The following is a 22,712-nucleotide window of genomic DNA, read 5'->3' as shown; positions in this document are numbered from 1 at the left end:
ATCACCTGCAAAAGGTGGGACTGGAGCTGAGTGTTGAAGGAGGCCAAGGAAATGAGAAATCAGAGTATTCCAAGAACAGGGAACCAGCCAGTGCGAGGCACTCTGTGCCAAAGGGAGTCCAACACCCTCAGGACACTAAGGCTCAGGCAAGGTGACTTGCCCAATAGCACACAGGCCATAAATGGCAAAACTAGGATTTGAAACCAGCACCTGTGACTCCAAAGCCAATGTTCTTTCCATTTTACTCAGTTAAAAACAATGTTAGCAAATAGAACACCTTTATGGTCAATGATAATTATCTCTGGGGGCTTTACCCAGAGTAAATGTCTACTTGCCAAATGAATATGTTATAGAATTCAACAAAATAATAACAAAATTCATTTGGAGGAACAAAAGGTCAAAATAATTTAAAAATAGGTATGAAATGGTTTTGGTAAGTCAGATATCAAGTTATATTACAAAGCAACAATCATTAAGAGGCAGCAGAGAATAGTGAATAGAGAGCTGACCTCATAATCAAGAAGACCTGTATTCAAGTCTTGCCTTTGATGTACACTAGCTGTGAGATGTTGGACAACTCTCTAGGATTACACATCATAGAACAATTGTTTGATATCCACTAGTAGAGAGTTTCTTCACTGGGAGTTCCCTATGCCAATGAAATGATAGATCCAGGCCCCCTCCCAAAAAAAATCAAAGCCATCTGCTACTGGATAAAAAAAAAATCAACATAAAGCAGTAGACTAGATTAGATAAGATTTAGAAATATTTATATCAGTTTAGCATTTAATAAACCCAAAAACTACTGGGGAAGGGACTTTTTATTCAATAAAAACTTCTAGGGAAAATAGCAAATAGTCTGGCAGAAAAGAGATTTAGAGCAACATGTTACAGTCTATCTATACCAAAATAAATTGTAAATGTTTGATAAAAATATCTAAACACAAAAAGTCACATCGCAAAAGAATTAGGAGAAAAGAAATCTATATTTTTCCATAACTAAGAATTGGGAAAGAATCCATAACCAGACATGGGGAAGATATTATAAAAGACAACTTTTATATTATAATATGTCTATTATAATAGACAACTTTGGTTACATGAAGTTTAAAAAATTTTGCACAAATAAAGGCAGCTAGAGTTAGAAAATCATGAATAGGGAAAGATCAGTGTATTAAATATCTATGATAAAAGTCTGACACGTAAAAATTATAAGAATTGACACAAATCTATAAGATAATCCATTCCCTTATCGACATTTTTTCAAAGGATATGAACATTTTGAAACAGAACAAATATGAACTATCAACAACCATCTGAAAAACTATTCAAATCACTAGTAATTAGAAAACTCAAAATTACAAAACAATGAATACTCTAAGGTGTCACCTCACACTCACTAAATTGGAAAGGATAGGATAATTCAATGTTGGAAGGGCTGTGGAAAAATAAGGATGCTAATTCACTGCTGGTGGAGATGATGAACAGGTCCAATCATTCTGGGAAATAATTTGGCATTACATAAGAAAAAGTAATAAGTTGTTCATACCCTTTGACCTAGAGGTCCCATTACTAGGTTTATACCCTCAATGAGGTTAATGACAGCAAGAAAAGATTCTCACATACAAAAATATTCCCAGAAGTATTATTAGTAATAAGTAACTAGGAACAAAATAGTTGCCCACTAATCAGAGCATGGCAGAACAAATTGTGACATATTAAGGTAAGGAGCTATTACTGTGGTATCAGGAACAACGAATATAAAAATCTCAAAGAAACAGAGGCAGACTTGTATGAAGTGATATGGGGGGAAGAAAGCAAAGCCAAAAAAACCCAATATGCACAATGACTACAATGATGTAAACAAATACAACACTCACAAAAACCATCGATAAACTTTAAAAAAAAGACAACACTAACAGGTAATAAAGTGTAGTTCAAAGACAACAAGTAATGTTGGTGTCAAATGATTAAAATTAAAGCAGACATCTTTCCTTTACATTTAGCAAATCAGTACAACACAAAAATGCAAATTAGCATGAATCATCACTGCAATTATTCTATTAGAATTGTTTTCAAAAAATGTACTTGGGGGGGGGGGATTGAGTGTTTATTGGGTAGTGTCTGTTATTCCAAAACAAAATGTCTAACAAACAAATTTGCCACCTAGGAAAAAATGGATATTTCCAAGCCTGTTGTATCTAACACTCAATTAGTTCTGAGTCATTTCAAAATATAGTCAGCCAATGTGTTCTTACGTCAAAACAAACTAATCTCAATATTGGCAGATCTGCAAAATTACAGCCCTTTTAACTTGAAGGAGCAACTTACCACAGGTGATTAGGGCGGCAGTCAGCAAGGCCGCTGGCTGGGACCTGGACAGCTCTAACACGGTGAGGTAGGCAAAAGGGATCAGCCAGGAGCCCAGGAAAGCACAGAACTGTCAGGTGAGAGCAGCGCCAGGAAAATAAGCAAAGTATTAATGGCTGATATTATTGCCTCACAACACGTGTGAGATAGGTGGTACAAGTATTACTTGCAGATGAGGACGCTGAGGGTCAAAGAAGGAACTGTCCCAGGGTCAAACATGGGAGCTGTAATTCAAACCCAGATGTTCTGACTCCAAATCTAGTCCTCTCCTACACCACAGTCCCTCTCACGCTTACTTGATTGACATTCACATCTTAGCAAAACTTTTCTGGTTAGCACTAGAAAACACTAACTTTGGAAGCATGCTTTTTTTTCCCATCTGGACAAGGAGCAAGTAGCGAGTAGTATAATAACATAATGAAAAGTAAAATCAAAAAGTCAACATATATTTATGGAGTACCTACTGTCCAATATCTGTCCAATAAAGTGAATAAAGCACTGGACAGAAGAGTTCAGTGGTGCTTCTAACTCTACCACCGACTGGATGGGCCCATTGGGTCCCCAGTTTTCCCATCAATAGCTTGAGAATGTATAAAGGTAAGTTTAACATCTTTCTGTGGGTTCCCAAATGTCACAAGATCTCAAAAAACTCATGTTCCCCCTCCCTCAAAAAAAAAAAAACAAACCCAAATCTTACAGGCATTCACACTGGTCCTCTCATTCCAACACAAGAGAGGATGCAGGCTTTAGAGAATGGCTGCTTTAAATATCTACATCTGCATCTGGTTTCCACTTCTCTCCTCCCAAAATAACCATTCCTCTATAGGAAAAGTCCATTTCAGAGGACTGGAACATTAGGACACGAGGGAAATCACTCTTGCAATAAATGCAAATAACACTTTTGAAAACTGAAAAGAATGTGTTCACACATGACTTCAATGTGAAGATCAATTTATCAATAAACATTTATTCAGTGCCTACTCGGAGCAAGAGGTGGTGAAGTGGATAGAGCACTAGGCTTAAAGTCAGGAAGACTCATCTTCATGAATTCAAGTCTGGCCTCAGACACTTACTAGCAGGGTGACCCTAAGCAAGTCACTTCATCCTGTTTGCCTCAGTTTTCTCATCTTTAAAATGAGCTGGAGAAGGAAAAGGCAAACCACTCCAGTATCTTTGCCAAGAAAACTACAAAAGGGGTCACAAAGAATTAGACACGGCAAAGTACCTACTATGTGCCAGGTACTGTGCTAAGTGCTAGAAACAGGTAAAGATATTCAGTCTTCTTACTTAATTCAAACATCCATTCTTTTCAGGTAAGGCCCAAATATAATTTTCTGTTCTACATGGTGTTTAACATAATAGGGAGCCTAAAAATTGTTTTAAAAATGAGATCCTCAAAGGCAAGGGATTGTCTCTGTTGTTTTATACAGTATAATGCAAGAGCCCATACATGATAATCAGCCCAGAGCAGGGATGCAAAAAGAATTAAATACACTGTTCAGTGTCCCTAAAATGTTTTAAAATCCTCAAAGAAAAGGATTTTTATAAATGCAACTGAATCATAGAATCAGATTCAGAAAGAACCTTGTAGGTCATTTAGCAAAGCCCTTTTCTGAAGCCTCAATCCCCTCTACAACATCTCTGATATTTGTCATACAGCCTCAGTTCGCACTCTTCCAGAGTGGGGAGCTCACTACCTAAAAAAAAGGCAGCGCATTCGCTCTTTGGACAGCTACCTCCCTCTCATTTCCACCCCTTCGTCTTACCTCCACTATCTGGGGTCAAATACAACATACTCTTCCATATCAAAAGTTTTTCAAATATTTGAAGTTCCTGATCGTCTTTGGGTGAGGATATAGGCTTTAGCAACAGATGAAGCTTAAGTCATTTGGGTTTCATTAACCAATAAAATCTTACCCCTCTCATCCCAATATAATTGTGATGTTCGTATTTGTCCCCAGGCTTCTGGAAAGGAAAGGTGCCATCATAACCACTCAGGTAACCAGCAAGTCCTATAAGCATCTGGTGAGGGGGGAAAAGGACAATTAAAAAGGAAAAAGAGAGAATTGAAGGTAGCAAAATTCATTCTTGTCTTCCAAAACCTCTCCCATCAAACTCTGTTTCAGCTGCACCCACAGTTTTAGAGCTCCCTCTGCTCACAGATCTAATTAGTAATATCATCTTCTCATGCAGCTTGTGTAAAGCAAAGGCCTTTTTGTCTGGAAAGTGCACTGCATGAAACAAAAGTTCTCTGTGCCTAGGAAATGGGATGGGACTGGGGCTTTCAGAGCTGGATTGAGTTCTGAGGATCTATAAAGACCACACATTTGAAAGCAGTAGATATGTGAGAGGGAAATGGGAAAATTTGATGAGTGAGGATAATGAGTTGCTTCTCATTCAGCCTTATTTAATTTGTTGTGAAATCAAAAATGATCACACTGGGGGAAGACGACGGCACATTCTATTTTCTGCCTGAACATTCCTTCCAGATTGGTCCTGTGAAAGGGAAGAGAGATTCTAAAATATGAAGAGTTAGAAAGCAGAGGGAGAGAGGAAGCTAACAAGGCTAGATGAAAAAGAGGGAAGAAGGGAGAAGGTAAATGCAGAAGGAGCATCACAAAGGAAAAGAAGAAATATAGCTCACTGAAAAGAAATACTTAATTCTTTGTTATAAGGGATCACTCTCTGAGAAGGAAAAAGATAAATTTAGAAAATAAAGTAATATAAAAAGAAAAGCTATCAATTTAAAAAAAAATGCTTAGAGACTAATTCCTAAACAAAAGAGCTTATAAGCTCAATATCCCAAAAGAATTATTCCTGAAAAATTCAAAAGATGAAGATGTAACTTTTTAAACCTAAGCAAATTAGCTATAAACTGGGATTACTATTTACAAATTCTTAAGACATAAGAGGATCATAGAATTTAGAACTGAAAGGGGCCTCAGAAATCACGTAATCTAAACCATTTATGTTAGCGATCAGGAAATTGTGTCCTCTCATGTTAAAGACAAGGAAATTGTGACCCAAAGAGCACAGGTGGAATGAAATAAGCCAGGATTGAATTTAGGACCTCTGTCTACAGATCTAATCAGTGTCCTGTTTACCACACTGAACTGTTTACTCTGCCATAAGATTATAGGATTGAGAGCTGGAAAGGTCATTAGAGATCATCAACCTCTTATGCTGATTTTTACATCTCCTCTGTAATGGATAATGTAAAATCCTCTTTTATAGACATACACCAGTCTTTGTGGAATTATCCAGAAAGCAGCTGAAGTATCAGTCAGGAGCATCTAGAGCAGACCAAAAAGAAAAACAAAAGCCACTGGACTACTCAGTCCAACATGATGCCCAGGGCCTGAAACAACCTATATTGGAAATATAGAGTAATGAGTGGCTTCTTTAAAAACAACAACTCCTAGAAATACTGCCAGAGTATATACTGCTCAGGGTATTTTATCCAAAACACAAGAATTCTTGGTTTTCAGAAGTAACTGTAAGAAGTTTGGCATATGCTTGCCACAAAAGTATTACCCATTGTCAAAGAAGATGAGAAGGCAGAGTCTATTAAAAGAGGGATTCCCTAGGTGGTAAAGTACTCCACATGCTCCTGTTTGTGGAAGATGTGGTTCTGACTACATCAAGCCCCAGGATACTTCAGACACTCTTCAGAGCCTCCATAATGATGAACCACTCAAAAAGGCACAGCCTAACAACCAAGGAAAAAACAAATGGAAGCGGAAAGCCTATTGTTCAGATTGTAACATGCAGTTGGATGGATGGCTCATCACACATTGATCTTCCAGGGATCTTTTATATCTAGACATTGAAACGGGCCCAGGATTGAAGAGGCAGAAAAGTATGGCCCGGATTACATCTCGGATCTCACGTAACAACTGTAGTGACTCCAAACTTTTCCCTAAAATAAACACACATTCTTTTAATATCAGTAGTGTTTCAGTGAAGCTGTACAGTTGCAATTCATGAAACAACACAATCTCCAAAGAATCAAAATGGTGAGCTGCCCAAAGGGCAATGGAGAGACACGTGGTGGGAGCAAAGAGATTATACTACATTACCAATGACAAAGTCCATGCAAGAAACATTGTAGACACTATCAAAGAAACACATGACCTGAAAAAAGGACGTGGGCTGGTCACACAGCAAGAGCAAGGTAAAACTTTTGAAACGTCTGTGTGCTCTATGGGTACTCAATTAATGTCAAGGGACCTTGAGGAAGGTCCTGAAACTGTCCATACAGACAGCCCCCTTGAAGGATTTATGTAACCAGCAAAGATCACATAAGATGGGAAAGTTTGGATAGGAAGAATACAAAACATTAATGGGAATGCTCATGGATCCATTAAAGTAAATTCTGGGGAGAAAAAAAAGAACTTCAAAAAGGTATTTAGGTCTGAATCACAGTTTAAGGGCTAGGATGATACAACCTGAATCTGAAAGGCTTTTACAGCAAGAGATTCCAAAGTGCAATAAATTCAAGTGTTTACTTTGTACCCATGTGTATCTATTCCTCAGCTAAGCACTGTAGGGAATAGTACAGGTAGAATAGCTTCCATATCCACTGTTGCATTACAAAAGTTTCTAACCAACTCAGGAACTGTGAAATTATTATTCCTCTAGAAACATTGTTCTAAACAGGTTCCCAGGCCTGACCACAAAAGACTAATCAACGATAGAGCTACTATAAGTAGGTGCCTGAGTTCTGAGTCCCCAGGAACAGAGTACAAGAGAACAGAGAATTTCTTGTCTTCTGCTTTCTTAGTAGCAGGGGCAAGCCCTTGGCAGAGAGCTATAGTTACCAGGAATTTCTGAGCCTGATGCAAGCTCTCAAAGCCATGCCTTCAGTTGGGGGCAATATAGCATGACTTCTCTAGGGTTACAGGAGGCCAAAGGAAGAGCTCAGCCCAGTCTGCCACCACTTCCTACTTTAATTATTCTTGCTAACTAAGTGGTCATCTCTGCGATTTCTTGCAAAAGAAGGAATCCTTGTAGAAAATCAGTAGTTCAAAGTCCTCTAGATTCAGTGCCCTAAGATAAGCCAGCCTCACTTATAGTCTTGCTTAAACAAAATTTTGAAAGTATATCTTTGGTAATCTCCCACCTCCTATAGCTTTATACTTTTAGGCTAACACTACCACCACCATGTTCCTCGATGCCCTTATGATCAAATGAGATATTACTTATAAAGAGCTTAGCACCATGCTTGGCACATAGTAGGTGCTTAACAAACACTTGTCCCCTTCCCTCTTACTCCACCCCCCCATTGTACATCATAGTTAAGTCTCCAATGTACACCATAGTTAAGCTTGCCATAATCCTAACCAAAAGCAGTACGTGATTCAAACCTACCTTCCCTATCCCTCCACCAAATGAAAACTTCCATTATCTCAGTATACCCAGACGTGCTAGCTATTGGGAAAAGGAAATCTGACTAAACTCATTTACACAGCTAAGTACAGGTAAACCCTTCGCCCTCACATACTTGTTTGTAATTTTATAAACAGATTCCTGGAAACCCAAATAATTCTCTAGATGGTAGAATTTTAGGGCAGCATGACAAAGTGAATGAAGTGAAAAATACCAGAATTTTATGTGGAGTTTTATGTGTGTCCAAGCTATTTTTGAGTAGGAAGAATAATATCTTGGCAAGTCAGCCTTGATTCAAGGTCCAACCCCAAATTAAGCTCCCCTAAATTATTCCAGCATTTCACAAATTCTTTCCTTTCTCTATTTCAAAGCAGAAAAAAAACCAAACCCACAGATTTTTAGAAAGCATTTTTTTTTCATGATGCCTGGAAACTACAGCTCAGGATGGGAAAGAGATTGGGGACCATGGAGAAGATAAAGAGAGGGTTTTCCTAGTTGGTTGTTTGTAATTTGGGGACTACCTGTATGTGACATGGTAGCTACCCCAGCTAGCCAACCAACCATACAACTAGCTAAAGAGACTTCCCAGCCCACATAGAAAAAAAAACAGAGCTCCTCACCTTCCCCAGAGGTGGGTGAACATCAAAGAAAAAGGTACGGTTGATATAGTAACTTCCCATTTTTCCAAAGTGTGTTTCATCCCAACTGGAGCAAAAATAAAAGAAAAAGGTGACAGTAATAGCAAGCTACCCATCTCCTGCAATCACACCTTAAACTTGCTCTGTATAAGACATGTCATTGAACGAAGTATGGATCGTTCTACTTTTCAGTTCTTACTTCCTCTCAGTCTCCCCTGAAGTTCAGGGGAAGGTGGTGGTGGTTGTGGTGGTAGTGGTGTGAGATAGTTTTCTAGTGATCTTCCATTCCTAATTCAGGTTCTCTAAGAATAAAGTTAACGCACACCCCACACATAAACTATAAAATCTGTTTTTATTTCTCATAAAACATGGGTGTTATCATTAGGATTCAAAACTGCACAACAAATATAACTTTAGCAAATGAACAGATGGGTATTCCCAAACCCATACTTACAGGACTGTTCATTACTCCTGTTCTTTGCCACAGTTACTCTCTCCTGCTCCATCTTTCACACTGTTATATGTTACAATAACCACGTGGCAGATTGATTCATTTGTCAGTTAAAAGTTGCACTAAAGTCTCTCTGATCGAAGCCCAATTTTTTTAACCGTCTTAGAAGCAGGCTACAGATTTCTAAAATGCCTCCCTCAGTTTAGTCCTTTCAAACTAAATATTTAAGAAGAGAACCAAGAACAATCTTTTCCTAGAGGGCAATTCTAGACCTGGTTTCCTAGAAGCATAATCATCTCCCCTTGATGTGGGAATAAGGGCAAAAAATATCTCTTTACTGCTGCTGCCTAAAAATTTAGGATATTACCAGTGTGGGTAGGTGAAAGCACTTGTCTCAATGCCTTGCCCAATATCATTAGGCTAAATTCACTGCACGTAGATGGCAGTGAAGAAATCCTAAATGCATTAAATGATTTCTGTAATGATGGTTAATAAATGGGGGAGGAGGGATCTGAAAGCACTTTTAAAAAATATTCTAGCAACACAGAATTATTCTCTTTCCCTAGGTAAAAAATCCTATTCAGATGAACAAACTGTGTGGAGGACTAGGGTCTCAGCCCTTAAAAATCCATTCATTCAACAGGTGAAAACTTTGGGCAGACTGAGGCTGACCCACCCTTTCACTGGCAGACCTCACCTCCAATCATGTCCCGCCCCCTTGAACGCTCAGCCAATAAGACAGCTACCCGTCCCCTCCCCGTTACCATGGTGCCCCAGCCTCTCACCAGACGTGCGCCGGCTCGTGCAACCGGTGGAAGCGAGTGGCGAAAGCCAGCGAGGTGATCGCGGCCAGCAGGACCCACCCCACGGCCTGCCCGGGGGGCTTTGGTCTCGGTGGCGGAGGCTGCTTAGAGCACTGGCCGCCATCCCCGACGGCCAGCTCCGGCCCTGACACTGCAACCCCGGTAGCCTTCGCCCTGCTGCGGCCCCTACGGAGGCGAAGCCCGGACTCAGCCAGGCCTACGCCCACCGCTGCCGGGCACATCCTTACTCCTTTCTATCCAGGCCAAGAGACAGACCCTTTCTCCTCGCCCGCCTCAGCATGAGGCGGCCTGGGAAATGTAGTTCTCCCTTTGCTTGCCCCGCCCCTTAACCTGAGCAAAGTTGATAGCGCGAGGCATTGTGGGAATAGTAGTTCTTAGCCGGCACCCCGGAAGTCTTGAGTAAGGCACGGGACACTATGGGAGAGGTAGTTCTACATGCTGTCGCGTTAGGAAGGAGAAAGTGAGAGGAAAGAGTAGGAGGGACTACTAATCCCAGGAGCGCGAGGGAAATCCCAGACTATAAAAGGAATCTAATCCAACAACTGTCGTTTGACAAACTGTGGCCCTCACAAGTCAAGTGGTTTGCACACGCTGTCCGGCGGATCCCAATCGTGGAGTTTCTTGAGCACAGAGAGCTCCAAGATGCAGGCAGGAAAGGTCTGTGCACAACGAAAGGGGAGGACTTAACGGAGAAGCAAAGGTGCCTGGGGCGGAGGGAAAGGTGTCCAAGCTTCTGATTCTTTCCCCTCTCCCTTTCCCCTCCCCCGCCCGCCCCAGAACTAGGCCTAGCTACCGGAAGGCGCCCTTTGTCTCTCCGAAGTAGAAGAGCGAGTCCAACACACTCTAAACTTGCGGTGGCCCCACTGCACTCTGGGATATGTAGTTTCGATGACTGGAGCGCTTTAAAAAACCTTCTACTTGGTCTAGCCCTACGAATGTACGGAGTCGCACCACAGTGCCCTCTGGTGGGAGGGACCATTGAGGCCCAGAAAGGGGCTTGTCCTTATGCGGACAAGAAAAAAAATCAGAACTAATTATAATCATTTCTGTAGTGCTTTAAAGTTTGCAAACTACGTGACAAACGTCATTTTATCCTCTCAAAACCTAGGAGATAGGTGGGATTATTATTCCCATTTTGTAAATGAAGAAACTGAGGCACAGAAAGGTTAAGAGACTTGTCCACAGTAGCACAGCTAGTAAGTAACAGAGACAGGATTTTAACTCAGGCGTTTATCGGCGGTCTATCCGCCTAGCTGCTCCAAAACCTAGAAACTAGGTCTCCCGACTCATATCAAGGTCTTAGAGATTAATTAATGTCCCTCCTTCCAGAGGCCTTTCCCAATTCTTGTAATTTAGAGGGTGTTTTTTCCTGTATGAATAAGTGTGGTAGAATGGTTAGTGAACTAGCCTCGGAGCTAAGAGGACCTGGGTTCAAATCCTGATCCTGATGTATACTGTCTGGCAGTTCCTAAGATGAGGGGGTGCTGACCTGCACTGGTAGAAGGTGAAGTCACAGTCCCTATTTCTGTCCTGCATGACTTACCTGCTCTAATACAGTGTGAGTTCCTTGAGGACTTTGGTATTTGTATTTGTGTTCTTGAGGTCTAGCACATAGTAATAAGTGCTTGTTGATTGATCTCTTTGCGTGGTTGACAGGGCTGAGCCTGATTAAATTGGTCAAGTGTCCAGTTTCCTCATGTTCCCCTTTACTTTGAACCCCCGACCCCAGCACCTTGACTTTCTTCCCAGTGGCCCATGCTCCTAAATTTAGTAAGCCTCTTTGTCTCCTGCAGCCAGTGTTCTCACCCAGTCAACCCTGAAGAAATTAATCTAATAAACTAGAGAGCATTAAAGAGTTAGTTACTGATAATACGGCAGCTATTATCCTGCCCATCGCAGGAGAGGAAAAGGGTGGTATTAATGGAAAAAAGGCTAGACCTTTAATCAGAAGACCTGAGTTGGAATGGCAACTCTAATACTTGTCAGCTGTGTGACCCTGGAAAAGTCACTGAATCTCCTTAAGCCCCAGTTTCTTCATCTGTAAAATGCAAATAATATTTCCACTACCTAAAACAACTTTGTTGTAAAAATGCATTGTTAAAAAAAACTTTATTAAAGTGCAATATAGGTGTGAGTTATTATTATAGGCGCCTCTAAAGGCCACATTGCTTTAACCCATGAGAATGACTGTCTAATGGTGACATTACAGGTGGTAGAGATATTTGAGGATTGCCTTTTCCCTCTCCATCCCAAAAGCAAATTATGGCAAGATTGGAGTGTACTGGCTTCACTGAAGTCATACTCCCCAAAAGAGGGAAATAGACCTAATTTGAGGAGCTTTGAGGACATTTCTCTCCCCCAAAATATCTCCTTCATTGTTTTGTGAAGTTCTCCTCCTCAGCAGCAAATCCCCCAGTGATTCCTAAAGACTTTCCCAACCAAAAAATATCTTCCACTCTGCAGCCTCAAACTGGGTCATTATCAAATTTATTCTTTGTCATTCCTATTACATTTTTAAAATGTTACCTTGTGTCAGAAACTTGGCAAATAGCAGATCATCTGTTTGGTTCTTAAAGCCCTTCACAGAGTGCCAATGGCTCCTTTCCAGTCTTCTTATACTTTTCTTTCCTCCATTTACTTACTCTACTATCCAGAGACACTGGCCTTACTGTTCCTCAAACAAACCACATCTTAACGTAATGCCTGGAACACAGTATAAATGCTTACTGGTTTGACACAAAGGACTCAGGTACACTCTGGGAGCCTTCCTCAGAATTAGCTGGCTCTTCCATTCAGGAAAGCTGGGAAAATATAGGTATATCTGGTATACCCTACAGGCAATTTGGTGACTGAGTGGATAGATTGCAGGGCCTGGGGTCAGGAGGATCCAAGTTCAGATTCAGCCTCAGACACTCACAGTCTGTGTGACCCTGGGCAAGTCACTCAACCACTGTTTGCCTTAATTCACTGGAGAAGGAAATAGCAAAGCAGTATATTATCTCTGCCAAGGAAAACCCTATACAGGGTCACAAAGAGTCAGACATGACTGAACAATAAAGTATACCCTTCAGACCAACTCCTCACTTGAAAACATGCAGTTCATGCTACACACGGGATAGTTTTATTCAAAGGAGAGAAACTGAATAGAAATCAGAGAATGAATAACCATTTATCCCAAAGATGTATGTAAATCCTAAGAGTTACTTATGGTCAATCACAAATATGAGTTCTTCTAGCCAATATCCTTCCCCGCAAGTCCTGTCATGTCCAGCTGCTCCCATCAGTGGAAAGGGGATGTTTTTTTCTTTTCCTCTTTCTTCCTGTCATTCCTAATGCCTCCATAGCTTGGCTACTGAGTCCTCAATTTTTCAGGCCAGGCTAGTAAGTCTCCATAGAGTTCCAGTCACTCTATTTCATTTCCCCAGTGCAAAAATAAATGCAAAACTATTTCTTGAGGCCACCATGATTCTTTTCCCTTTTTTTGGAGGCAATCAAGGTTAAGTGACTTGTCCAGGGTCACACAGCTAGTGTCTGAGGCTGGATTTGAACTCAGGTCCTGTTGAGTCTAGGGCTGGTTCTCTACCTACTGCACCATCTAGCTGTCCCCCTAGTCTTCTAATAACCAGTTGATAAATAAGCATTTATTAAGTTGGTGCTATATACCAGGCATTGTTCTTTGTTCTGTCCACACAAACTCCTTTTACTCTCTGTTACAGGCCACGCTTATATCCTTATTTCCCTCAGTTGCTCAAATGGGAAATGGAAGAGGCAAATATCCCAGCTCTCCCTCTACCAGTGAGGAAGTTAATTCATTGACGACCCCTACTCTATTCCAATCGGTATCAATCAATTTGATATGATTCTAAGTTCTGTGAGCTGTGAGCTGCAGATGGTAAAATCACTTTCATAATCATGGGAAGCTGGCAAAGGCCCTCCACCCTTGTTTTTCCTTGTCATGGTGACCAAGCCCAGTGTGGCAGAGGGGACTCGACTACATGGAAAGCCCCCCAAAATTATTTTTGTGCCTCTAAACCATTCTGTTGTCCAACATGAGCAGGTATCCACCTTACGACCACCTAATCAGTGGAGATATTCCCTGCTTTGCCCAACTCGTGACTCTGCTGATATATTGTTTTGCTTTTTTTAGTTTATGTGTCATATGTCAACCAATGAAATTATTCTGTATCTGGTATAGCTGTTCTTGAATGTTTAAATATCAACCCTATAAAAATAGGGCCCTGGAAAGGAGGGGGCATCTTAGATCACGAGGAAGATCTGAAGTCTACTTCATAAGAGCGGACCGTGGATCTTTTAGTAAAGTGCCATTGGCTTAGAGCTGTGCCTCAGTTTCTCTTATTGTAGGTTGGATAATTTTTATCCCCACACCTATAATCATTGTCCTTTTCCTAGGGTCCAGTTTTAAAATATGGATACCCCCATTAAACTCCTAACATCTTAGAGTGAAAGAATTTATCTAATTCTTTAGAAGTGGAAAAGCACTAAGGATCTGGGAGGAAAAAAGTAGTGAAAGGCCATAGTGGGGAAGGGTGGGGGTGCCAAAAAGACACACATTGCTTCATAGTTGTGCCTTAGGCCAACTCATTTCATACAGGAAATGAGTTCAACAATCCAGTGGGAAGAATGTTGAGTAAAGGAAAACCCACCAAGACTGGGACATTAGATTTCCTATCTTTCCCAGCCCCAAAGGCTGACCACAGCATCTAGCCAAGTAGGAGAATACTAGCTTCCCCATTGGCTCCTGCGCTCCACCCCCTTATTAACTCCACCCTTCACCAAGCAGATTTTGAGGGAAGTTGCTCTGTTCACAGCACAATGGCAGTTCCTGAGAAGGTAAGACTTTTTCTAGGAGCCCCAGCGAAATGGAGGCCCTTTGACTCTCAGTGAAGACAACTTTCTGTCCTCAGAAACACACTTCTTCCTTTCCCAGTCCACCCCAAAAGCAAATTGCTGCAGGATTGGCATAGATTGGCTTTACTGAAGTCACAGTCCACAGAACAGGGAAATAGACCCAGGTGACCTAATTTGAAGAGCCCTGGAGCCTATGTCTCTTCCTCAAAATACCTTCTTCATTGTTTTGTGAAGTTCTCCTCCTCAGCAGCAAATCCCCCAATGATTCCTAAAGACTTTCCCTACCCAAAAATATCTCCCACACTGCTGCCTTAAATTGGGCCATTATCAAATTCATTCTTTGTCATTCCTATTACATTTTTTAAGTGTTACTTTGTGTCAGAAACTTGACAAATAGCAGATCATCTGTTTGGCTCTTAAAGCCCTTCACAGAGCACCAGCGGCTCCTTTCCTACCTTCTAGTCTTCTTAAACATTTCTCTCCTCCATTTATTTATTCTGCTATCCATCTGGCTCCTTTTATCATCTCTCTTAAAGATCCAAATGTACCTTGGGAAGCTCTCTTTGCTCCCCTAAGGTTTTCAGTGACTTCTCTCTCAAAGCAATGAGGTTCTTCCTATTCTGCAGGCCCATTGCCTACCTGGAGAGGGAAGCCAGGCATCCCACTCCACCCACCCTGGAAAGAGTTCTGTGACTAAGACCAAAAAGTACAATTAAGCTTCTCTATTCTCTCTCTTCTCAGCCGGTCCTCTATTCTTTTTTCCGAAGCTCTTGTTCCTGGAGAGTTCGAATAGGTAAGAATGCCCATTCCCATTCCCATATTCCTGGAGAAACTAAAAGGGAGCATGGGGGTGGGGGGTGGAATCAGGGGAATCCAGCAGGTGTACTGCTTTGGGGCAAAATTGACAGCACATCTCTTCTACAGTGTTTCCAATCTGCTAAGCCTTACCATTTGCTGGGTTCCTACATAGAAAAACAGAAAGGGGGTGAGGAAGGGCATTATTTTTCTTAGTAATTGATTCTTCTCTTCACCCTTCTCTCTAGAGCCCCCTTAAGTAATGTTACACCGACCCTAGTAGAATGTAGTTATGCTAGCAGCGCCATCTTTGCTGGGGGCCAGGAACAGAGCCTGGTTTTTATCGTTATTGCTTTCCTTGCCAGGCGCTTATCTTATTTGATTTTACTAACTAATCAGACTAGGCAGGTCAATGTCCTGCAGAGAAAGACCTTTAGATTCCCTCAGAGCCTGCTGGGAAAGGAGGAAGGATCTAATAGAGGAGGCAGTCATTAATCTCTGAACGAGAGGTGGGGGTGGGGACCAGGGGAGAGCAGGGCCATGCAGTTGTCAGAGCTAGCCAGACATTGCTCTAATGGCGCCATCTTTGTGCCATAATTGTTAACTTACTGAGTCAGGAAGAACTGTGTTCTTATCTCATTTCTGATACTAACTAGCTGTGTGTGACCATTTGCAAATTATTTCATCCCCTCCAGCTACCTTATCTGTAAAATGGGGACATGAAGTTCTAGGAGATAATCTATGGAAAGTTATTTGTAAACCTTCAAGTACTATATAAGTAAAAGTTATTATTTAACTGTAAAGTAACACACACACACACACACCCCCCCAACAACCAGCACCCCAATAACAGCTTTGCCTTTTAAACCTAGCAGCAACCTTCTGTTTTATAGGTAGAATCTAGGAATCTTGGAATCTTAGAGGCCCAAACCCCTCTTTATTCAGCAGCCTCTTTTACAGCATCCCTGTCTGGGGTCACACCAGCTTTGCTTGAGCATTACCAGTATCAGGGAGTTTGCCATTTCAAAAGGAAGACTTTTATTTTTCCAACAGCTAAAACCAACAAGAAGTTTTTCCTTATTCCAAATGGAAATCACCTTCCCTGGAACTTTCCACTCCCTGGTCCTGAGGGAGACCACTAATCTTTACATGAGGATGGCTGCAGGCTACATATTGACTTAGTTTTAAAATATGATATCTATTTTTCACTGTATTTTTATTTATTTTGTTAAATATTTCCCAATTATGTTTTAATCTGGTTTGGGTCAAACGTAGGAGCCTGTGTGTTGATACCTCTGCTCTAGAACAGGGGTTCTTAACCTTTTTTTAGTGTCATGGACCCCTTTGGCATTCTAGTGAAACCTATGGACCCCTTCTCAGAATAAATGTATGTTTTTAAAGGCATAGAATACATAGAATTGAAAAGTAAGCCAACTGTACCAAGACATAGTTATTAAAAAAATTTTTTAAACAAAATCCCAGATCCCAGGTTAAGAACCCCTGCTCCAGAACAATTCAGAATAGATCTCACCCCTCTTCCACATGACAACCCTTCAGATCTTCGAAGACTGATAATCAAGAGAGTTCTGGGTTATGGGACCAACAAGATGGTGGACTAGACATGTCATGAGTGGCTGCATCACACTTGAAAGAAAAGAGACTAAAACCCAATTAGGGTCAGTCCTTCCCATCAGATACTACCTAGGGCAGTGACTAAAGCCAAAGAACCGTAAGTCTCTCAATGTAGGAGGAAGGAGGCAGCTTTACAGCCAAATTCTCAGTGTAATCACCCCAAGTAAAGAGGGAAGAGTCAGAAAGTGATCGATGGGGAAATATAAGGAAGGAGGGAAAGGCTAACACCCCAAAGATTTCAGGAAGAAGAAAAACCTAGACCACAAGTAGATAAAGCAACAGAGAGCATCCTCAACCTGAAAGGGAAGGATGAATACTAAATCTTTGAAGACAATACAAAGTTCTTAACAAATATTACAAAAGAAAAGTAAACTAATGCCTAATGAAACACAGAATCCTGTATAATCTCAAGGAGGCATGGAACTGCAACAGGAAATTCCCGAATAGTTCAAAAGAAACTAGGAATATGATGAAAGTTATAGTTCTCAATGCAGCAATAAAAAAAATCAGTTATCAGATTAGAAAAAAACTGAGTCCAATTCCTAATCTAGGAACTACTAACTTCAGCTTAATATACCAGTGGTTCAGAAATTTGTTCATCTTCTGAGATGTAGGTGAACCATTTGGGACACATGTGGAACAATGAATATTAATCTTCTCTACCTCCCAGCTTCCCTCATCCAATCATTTTACCATCAACATTCTACCTCAATTAAATGTCTATATACCCAAAACATCACTAATCTGTTTTCCGAACGCTTGCTAGCCATGCTGTTTTCCTTCTAAGTTGAGGTATTCAGAACCCTCCTTGTCTAAAATTGGTAAAGGCAAGAAACTCAGGTTTCTGGACACACTAAGAACATCACAAGCTATTTGGGAAACTTTACTAGGATAGACTAATGAGAAAAGGGGTGGAACTTACCCATGAGGACTTGGTTTCCTCTTTTCAACATTGATTTATGGTCCTGAGCAGATTACCCTAATCAGAGAAAGACTTTGAGAAATACTGTGTTCTGAGGTAAGATGAGGTACTGCCATTTTAAAAGCACCTTCCCTTGAGTGGTTGGTAACACATCTTAAGCTGCTTTAGAAAGCAACAGGTTTATTAATTAGAAGAATTAAGTTCAAATGCCTCTATCACAAGGAGAAATCACTTTCACCCCTTTTGGGCTTCAGTTTCCTCATCTGTCAAATGAAGAGGACTGGGCTACATGATAGCAAGATCCCTTCCAATTCTATGAATCTATGCAATAATCTGTTTCATCTTTGTTGATGAGGGGATGGAGAAGGAGGGGTCCATTTGTTCTCTTTCAATTTTTGGTGTTCTACTTGCCCTCATCACTCCCACTCTGGAAGGCTTAGGGTACCAGGATTTGGATTCCTTGACAGGAAACAACCATAACCATCCCATTCATTCAGCACACACTTATTAGGCAGTGTACCATGCTAAGCAAAAGGGAAAGATGACAAGGATGAATAAGGCAAACTGTTGTCCTGGCCCTCCAGGAGGTTATGGTCTAGGGAGAAGTAAGAGATGCAAATAGAGCTGCCCTATAGTGTTGCATAGAATAAGTACTATGTGGATAATAATAATAATAATAGCTAACATTTATATGGGTACAAGCCTAGTAATGGAGGCAACTGCATGAATCAGTGAAGAGAGTGCTGGGCCTAGAGTCAGGAAAACCTGAGTTCATATCCAGCCTCAGACACTACTAGCTGTGTGACCCTGGGCAAGTCACTTAATCTCTGTTTGCCTTAATCCACTGGAGAAGGAAATGGCAAACCACTCCAGTATCTTTGCCAAGAAAACCTCATGGATAGTATTGGCATGCTGTGGTCCACAGTGCAACAACAACAACATTTATGTAACACTTTAAGGTTTGCAAAGTGCTTTACAAACATCTTATTTTATCCTCACCACAGCCCTAGAAGGTTGGTTTTATTATTATCCCTATTTTACAGATAAGGAAAATGAAGTTAAGTGATTTGCCCAGAGTCACTCAACTAGTGTCTGAGTCAAGATTATAAACTCAGGTCCTCCTGACTGTGGGTCTAGTATTCTATCCATGGGGCACCTAGCTGTCTAATTGGTCCAGACAATAAATACTTAAACAATACAGAAGAGAGAGAGAGAACACTTTGTGCTGAGGTGACCAGGGAAGACTTCCTGAAGGTGGTGGGCCTGATCCCTCCAGAGACTGGAGAAACTCCCATCAGAAAATTCCTCTTCTGTAGGAGTCTGTTTCCCAGGTATCACAGCTCAAGGCTGCCTCCTGTAACCAGCTCTTTGTATGTGTGTCATTTTCTCTCTGCAGCTCTGGCTCTCAAGGAGATTGACTATGACACCTTTCCTATTAGCCTCATAAAGGATGGAGGGCAGCAGGTAAGAAAGAGTACAATAAGTCCATGGGATATATGAAGTGCTGAGATTTTTGGAGGAGGTAGAAGGCATTTCTGGGTTTTGTCAGGTTGGGGTTCTCAAGGTCGACTTCATGGAGGCATCGATTTTGAGCTAGGTTTTGAAGGATGAGCCAAACTTTATTGAACAAAGATAGTAGTGGGGCCGCTCCAGGCACAGAGATGTGAAGATAAAATATTATCTGTAAAGCATTTTCAAAACCTTAAAGCACCATATAAATGTCAGCTGTTAATATTTGTTATTATTATTATTGATGATCTCAGTTTAAATTGGATCCCATAGACAAACTGGATTACTCCCCATTTCCGAAACACGTCCTACATTTTCTCACCTCACTTAAGACCCAGGGTTGGGGCAACAGTGGGATCCCAAATACCAAACCAGTGCTTACCCCCCCTCCCCCCAGGAGAAGACTGTGCTCAAGAAAGGAGAGAGGACTCTTTCACAAGCTGGACTGTGCCAAGGATAATAGGGCGAGATAAAGCTGGAAATATAAATTTATGCCAGATTGTGGAAAACCTTGGATGACAGGTTAATGAGTTTAACCTTCATTTAGTAGAAAGGCAGGCCAGCCCAGGAGGAATAGAGTTATCTATATCCCTCCCCACCAACCTAACCCAGGCTTTTCCTTTCCCTTTGGGACCTTGTCTTCACAGTTTACTAAGGAATTCCAGGCACTGAGCCCAATGAGTCAAGTGCCAGCCCTGAAGATTGATGGCATTACCCTTACCCAGTCAGTGAGTACTGCGGACCAGTCAGCCCATTATTCATTCCAACAAGAGGGCTGTGAGGAAGCCACTCTCTCTTGCTTTCTTCTCCCTCCACTCCCCTCTCCCACACAGACCCAAGGATAGACCATGAATCAGGCATTTGAATGCCTGAACTCCAGGGAGTTAAGAATTAAACTGCCTTCTTAGCCCCTCCTTCAATGATCACGATCCTCTGCTGTCCCACCACTTCAAATAAACCTGGGCTTGGGCAGGAAAAGGGACTGAGGAAGGGGGAGGTCGGGGGAAGCAGGCAGGAAAATGAAAAACAATTGGCATCATCCTCACTCCCCCAGAATCAAACACTTTCTCCTTCTTGCCTTGTTTCTTATCCCTGTCTCTTGTGGGTTGCAGCTGGCCATCATTGAGTATCTGGAAGAGACACGACCCACACCCGTCAGGCTCCTGCCACAGGACCCCAAGAAAAGAGCCAGCGTTCGCTTGATCTCAGATCTCATTGCTAGTGGGATTCAGCCCCTGCAGGTACCGACCTTTAAAGACCCATCATGGTACCTGCCCATGGCCCAGAGAAAGATAACAGGGCCACAAGGAGAAGAGACTTAACTTCAAACTACCTCATGGAATCATGAGATTTTTAGAGAGACTTCTGACTTTATATAATCTAGCCCTATCCAATCCAATCCTTTATTAAATACCTACTGTATACAAGGCACTATGCTACCCTAGGGAAACAAAGACCAAATGATGGGCAGTCCCTGCCCTCAAGGAGCTTACGTTCTGTTGTGGAGGTAAAAGATGTAAACAGGTAAGTATATCCATGGTAATTTGAAGAGGAAAGAAATTACAGTGACAACTGGTAGGATCGGGAAGTTTGTCCATAGGAGTCAGCACATGAGCTGAGCCTTGACAAAGCTACTGAGGCACTAGAGAAGTGGTTTGTTCTAAGTGTGATGCAGGTTCATCAAAGTCCAGGCTTGAGAACCAGATCCGCTAACTCATAGTCCAAGGCTCTTTTCTCCATCACAGTACTTCACCTTCGTGGGGCCCAGACCGGGAGTGAATCACTCATTCAGTGACTGCGCTCCTCCATGGAGGCAGTGGTAAACCAAAGACTACAGAAAAGTCTTGCTGACTTTTCCCTGACCTTTGCAACTATCTCTAAGTGAGGCTCAACCTAACTATTCCTGAGCTCGGAGTAGAATTACATATTACTTTATCATTTTTTCCTTATTATGAACTTAAGAAACATCAACATGAATATTTCCTTATACCAAGAAAAACTGAAAAGAAGGCCTACATATGAAGCTGTGGATCTTCACTATATGCAACTTGGTTATTCTGTGTACTTATTTTAAAGCTTAAAACTGCACTAAGGCTTTTGGAGCACCGTATTTCCAATTTAACATGGTAGTTCTAACACTGCCTTGTTTGTCTCTGTCCCCTTCTGAACTTCCTTCTTATCTCTTCTGTTTATTTTTTAATGATTCATTGACTCATTTTTCTTTGTTTTCTTCCTTTTTTGTGTATCAATATCATTATCCTCTCACTCACTCTCCAACTTGCCACTCCACCAAAACAAAAGGTAAATTCTTCCTCGTAACAAATAAGAAGAGAGCTAGGTGACACAGTGAATAGAGCACTCAACCTGAAGTCAGGAAGACTTGAGTCCAAATCCAGCCTCAGTCACATTTCTTTGGTATACAAGCCTAGTAGTGGTATTTCTGGGTCAAAAGGTCATAGTTTAGTGGCTTTGGGAATATAACACTAATTTTATATCCAGAATGGTTAGACTTCAAAGATCCAACAGTACATTAGCGTAGCTGTCTTCCCACAGTTTCCCCAACGATTATCTTTTTTTTTTGGTCATCTTGGCCAGTCTAATGGATGTGAGGCAGAACTTCAGAGTGGTTTTAATTTTAATTTCTCTACTAATGATTTGGAGAATTTTTTTTAATATGGTTGCTGATAACTTGGACTTCTTCCCTTAATACCCTTTGGCTATTTAGCATCTGGAGAATGGCTTTTGTTCAGATTTGTTTGTATCAGTTCTCTATATATGTTGGTGTGACACTGAGTCTGTAAATATGTTTAAGAAGGGTATCGTTGTTTTTAATATACTGGCATGGTCCAGTAAATAATCTCTCTTCAGTTATTTAGGTCTATCTTTATTTTTATAAGTAGTGTTTTTTACTATATTTGCATAGTTTCTGTGTTTGCCTTAGTTTCTGAATTCCCAGATATTTTGTATGTTCTCTAGTTATTTTGAATGAAATGTCTCCTTTCTTTTCCTGCTGGGTTTTGTGTGTAGTATATAGAAAGACTGGTGATCTTTCTGGGTTCATTTTTATATATTACTACTTTACTGAAGTTATTAATTATTGCTCTTAATTTTTAGGTGACTCTTAAGGGTTATCTGCAAAAAGCAATAATATTTCCTAAAAAGTGATCATTTTGTTTCCTCTTTCCTTATGCTTATTCCCTTAATGTTTTTATCTTGTCTTATTGCTATAGGTAGCATTTCTTATATTTTATCAAGTATAGTAGTGACAGTGGACATCTTTGCTTTGCCCTAGTCTTTTTTTTTTCTTTTCTTTT

At 41.1% G+C, this 22,712-nt stretch overlaps 2 protein-coding genes across 5 annotated transcripts in view; one reads left to right on the top strand and one right to left on the bottom strand.

The window, feature by feature from the left end:
- The window catches only part of POMT2 (protein O-mannosyltransferase 2), a 40,330-nt gene extending 30,387 nt beyond the window's left edge, over window positions 1-9,943 (bottom strand). Inside the window, exons 1-4 of the mRNA XM_027844915.1 lie at window positions 9,633-9,943; window positions 8,379-8,463; window positions 4,288-4,392; window positions 2,332-2,440 (exon numbers count right to left, since the gene is read on the bottom strand). Of these exons, the coding sequence (XP_027700716.1) occupies window positions 2,332-2,440; window positions 4,288-4,392; window positions 8,379-8,463; window positions 9,633-9,892 (559 nt within the window). The 5' untranslated portion in view covers window positions 9,893-9,943. The remainder of the gene's footprint in view (window positions 1-2,331; window positions 2,441-4,287; window positions 4,393-8,378; window positions 8,464-9,632) is intronic.
- A 268-nt stretch (window positions 9,944-10,211) lies between these two features.
- GSTZ1 (glutathione S-transferase zeta 1) overlaps window positions 10,212-22,712 on the top strand; it is a 28,990-nt gene continuing 16,489 nt past the window's right edge. For 3 of the 4 annotated variants that reach the window (XM_027844919.1, XM_027844918.1, XM_027844916.1), the window contains exons 1-5: window positions 14,460-14,522; window positions 15,282-15,333; window positions 19,286-19,353; window positions 20,046-20,126; window positions 20,511-20,639. In XM_027844919.1, the coding sequence (XP_027700720.1) occupies window positions 14,505-14,522; window positions 15,282-15,333; window positions 19,286-19,353; window positions 20,046-20,126; window positions 20,511-20,639 (348 nt within the window). In that variant the 5' untranslated portion in view covers window positions 14,460-14,504. Of the gene's footprint in view, window positions 10,329-14,459; window positions 14,523-15,281; window positions 15,334-19,285; window positions 19,354-20,045; window positions 20,127-20,510; window positions 20,640-22,712 lie in introns of those variants that run through there. The other variant, XM_027844917.1, reaches the window with a different exon arrangement.

This window comes from Vombatus ursinus, unplaced genomic scaffold (genome assembly GCF_900497805.2).
Source record: "Vombatus ursinus unplaced genomic scaffold, bare-nosed wombat genome assembly UNPS02014945.1, whole genome shotgun sequence".
In the NCBI taxonomy this organism is placed as follows: Eukaryota; Metazoa; Chordata; class Mammalia; order Diprotodontia; family Vombatidae; genus Vombatus; species Vombatus ursinus.
This window is presented reverse-complemented; position numbering and strand designations above follow the sequence as displayed.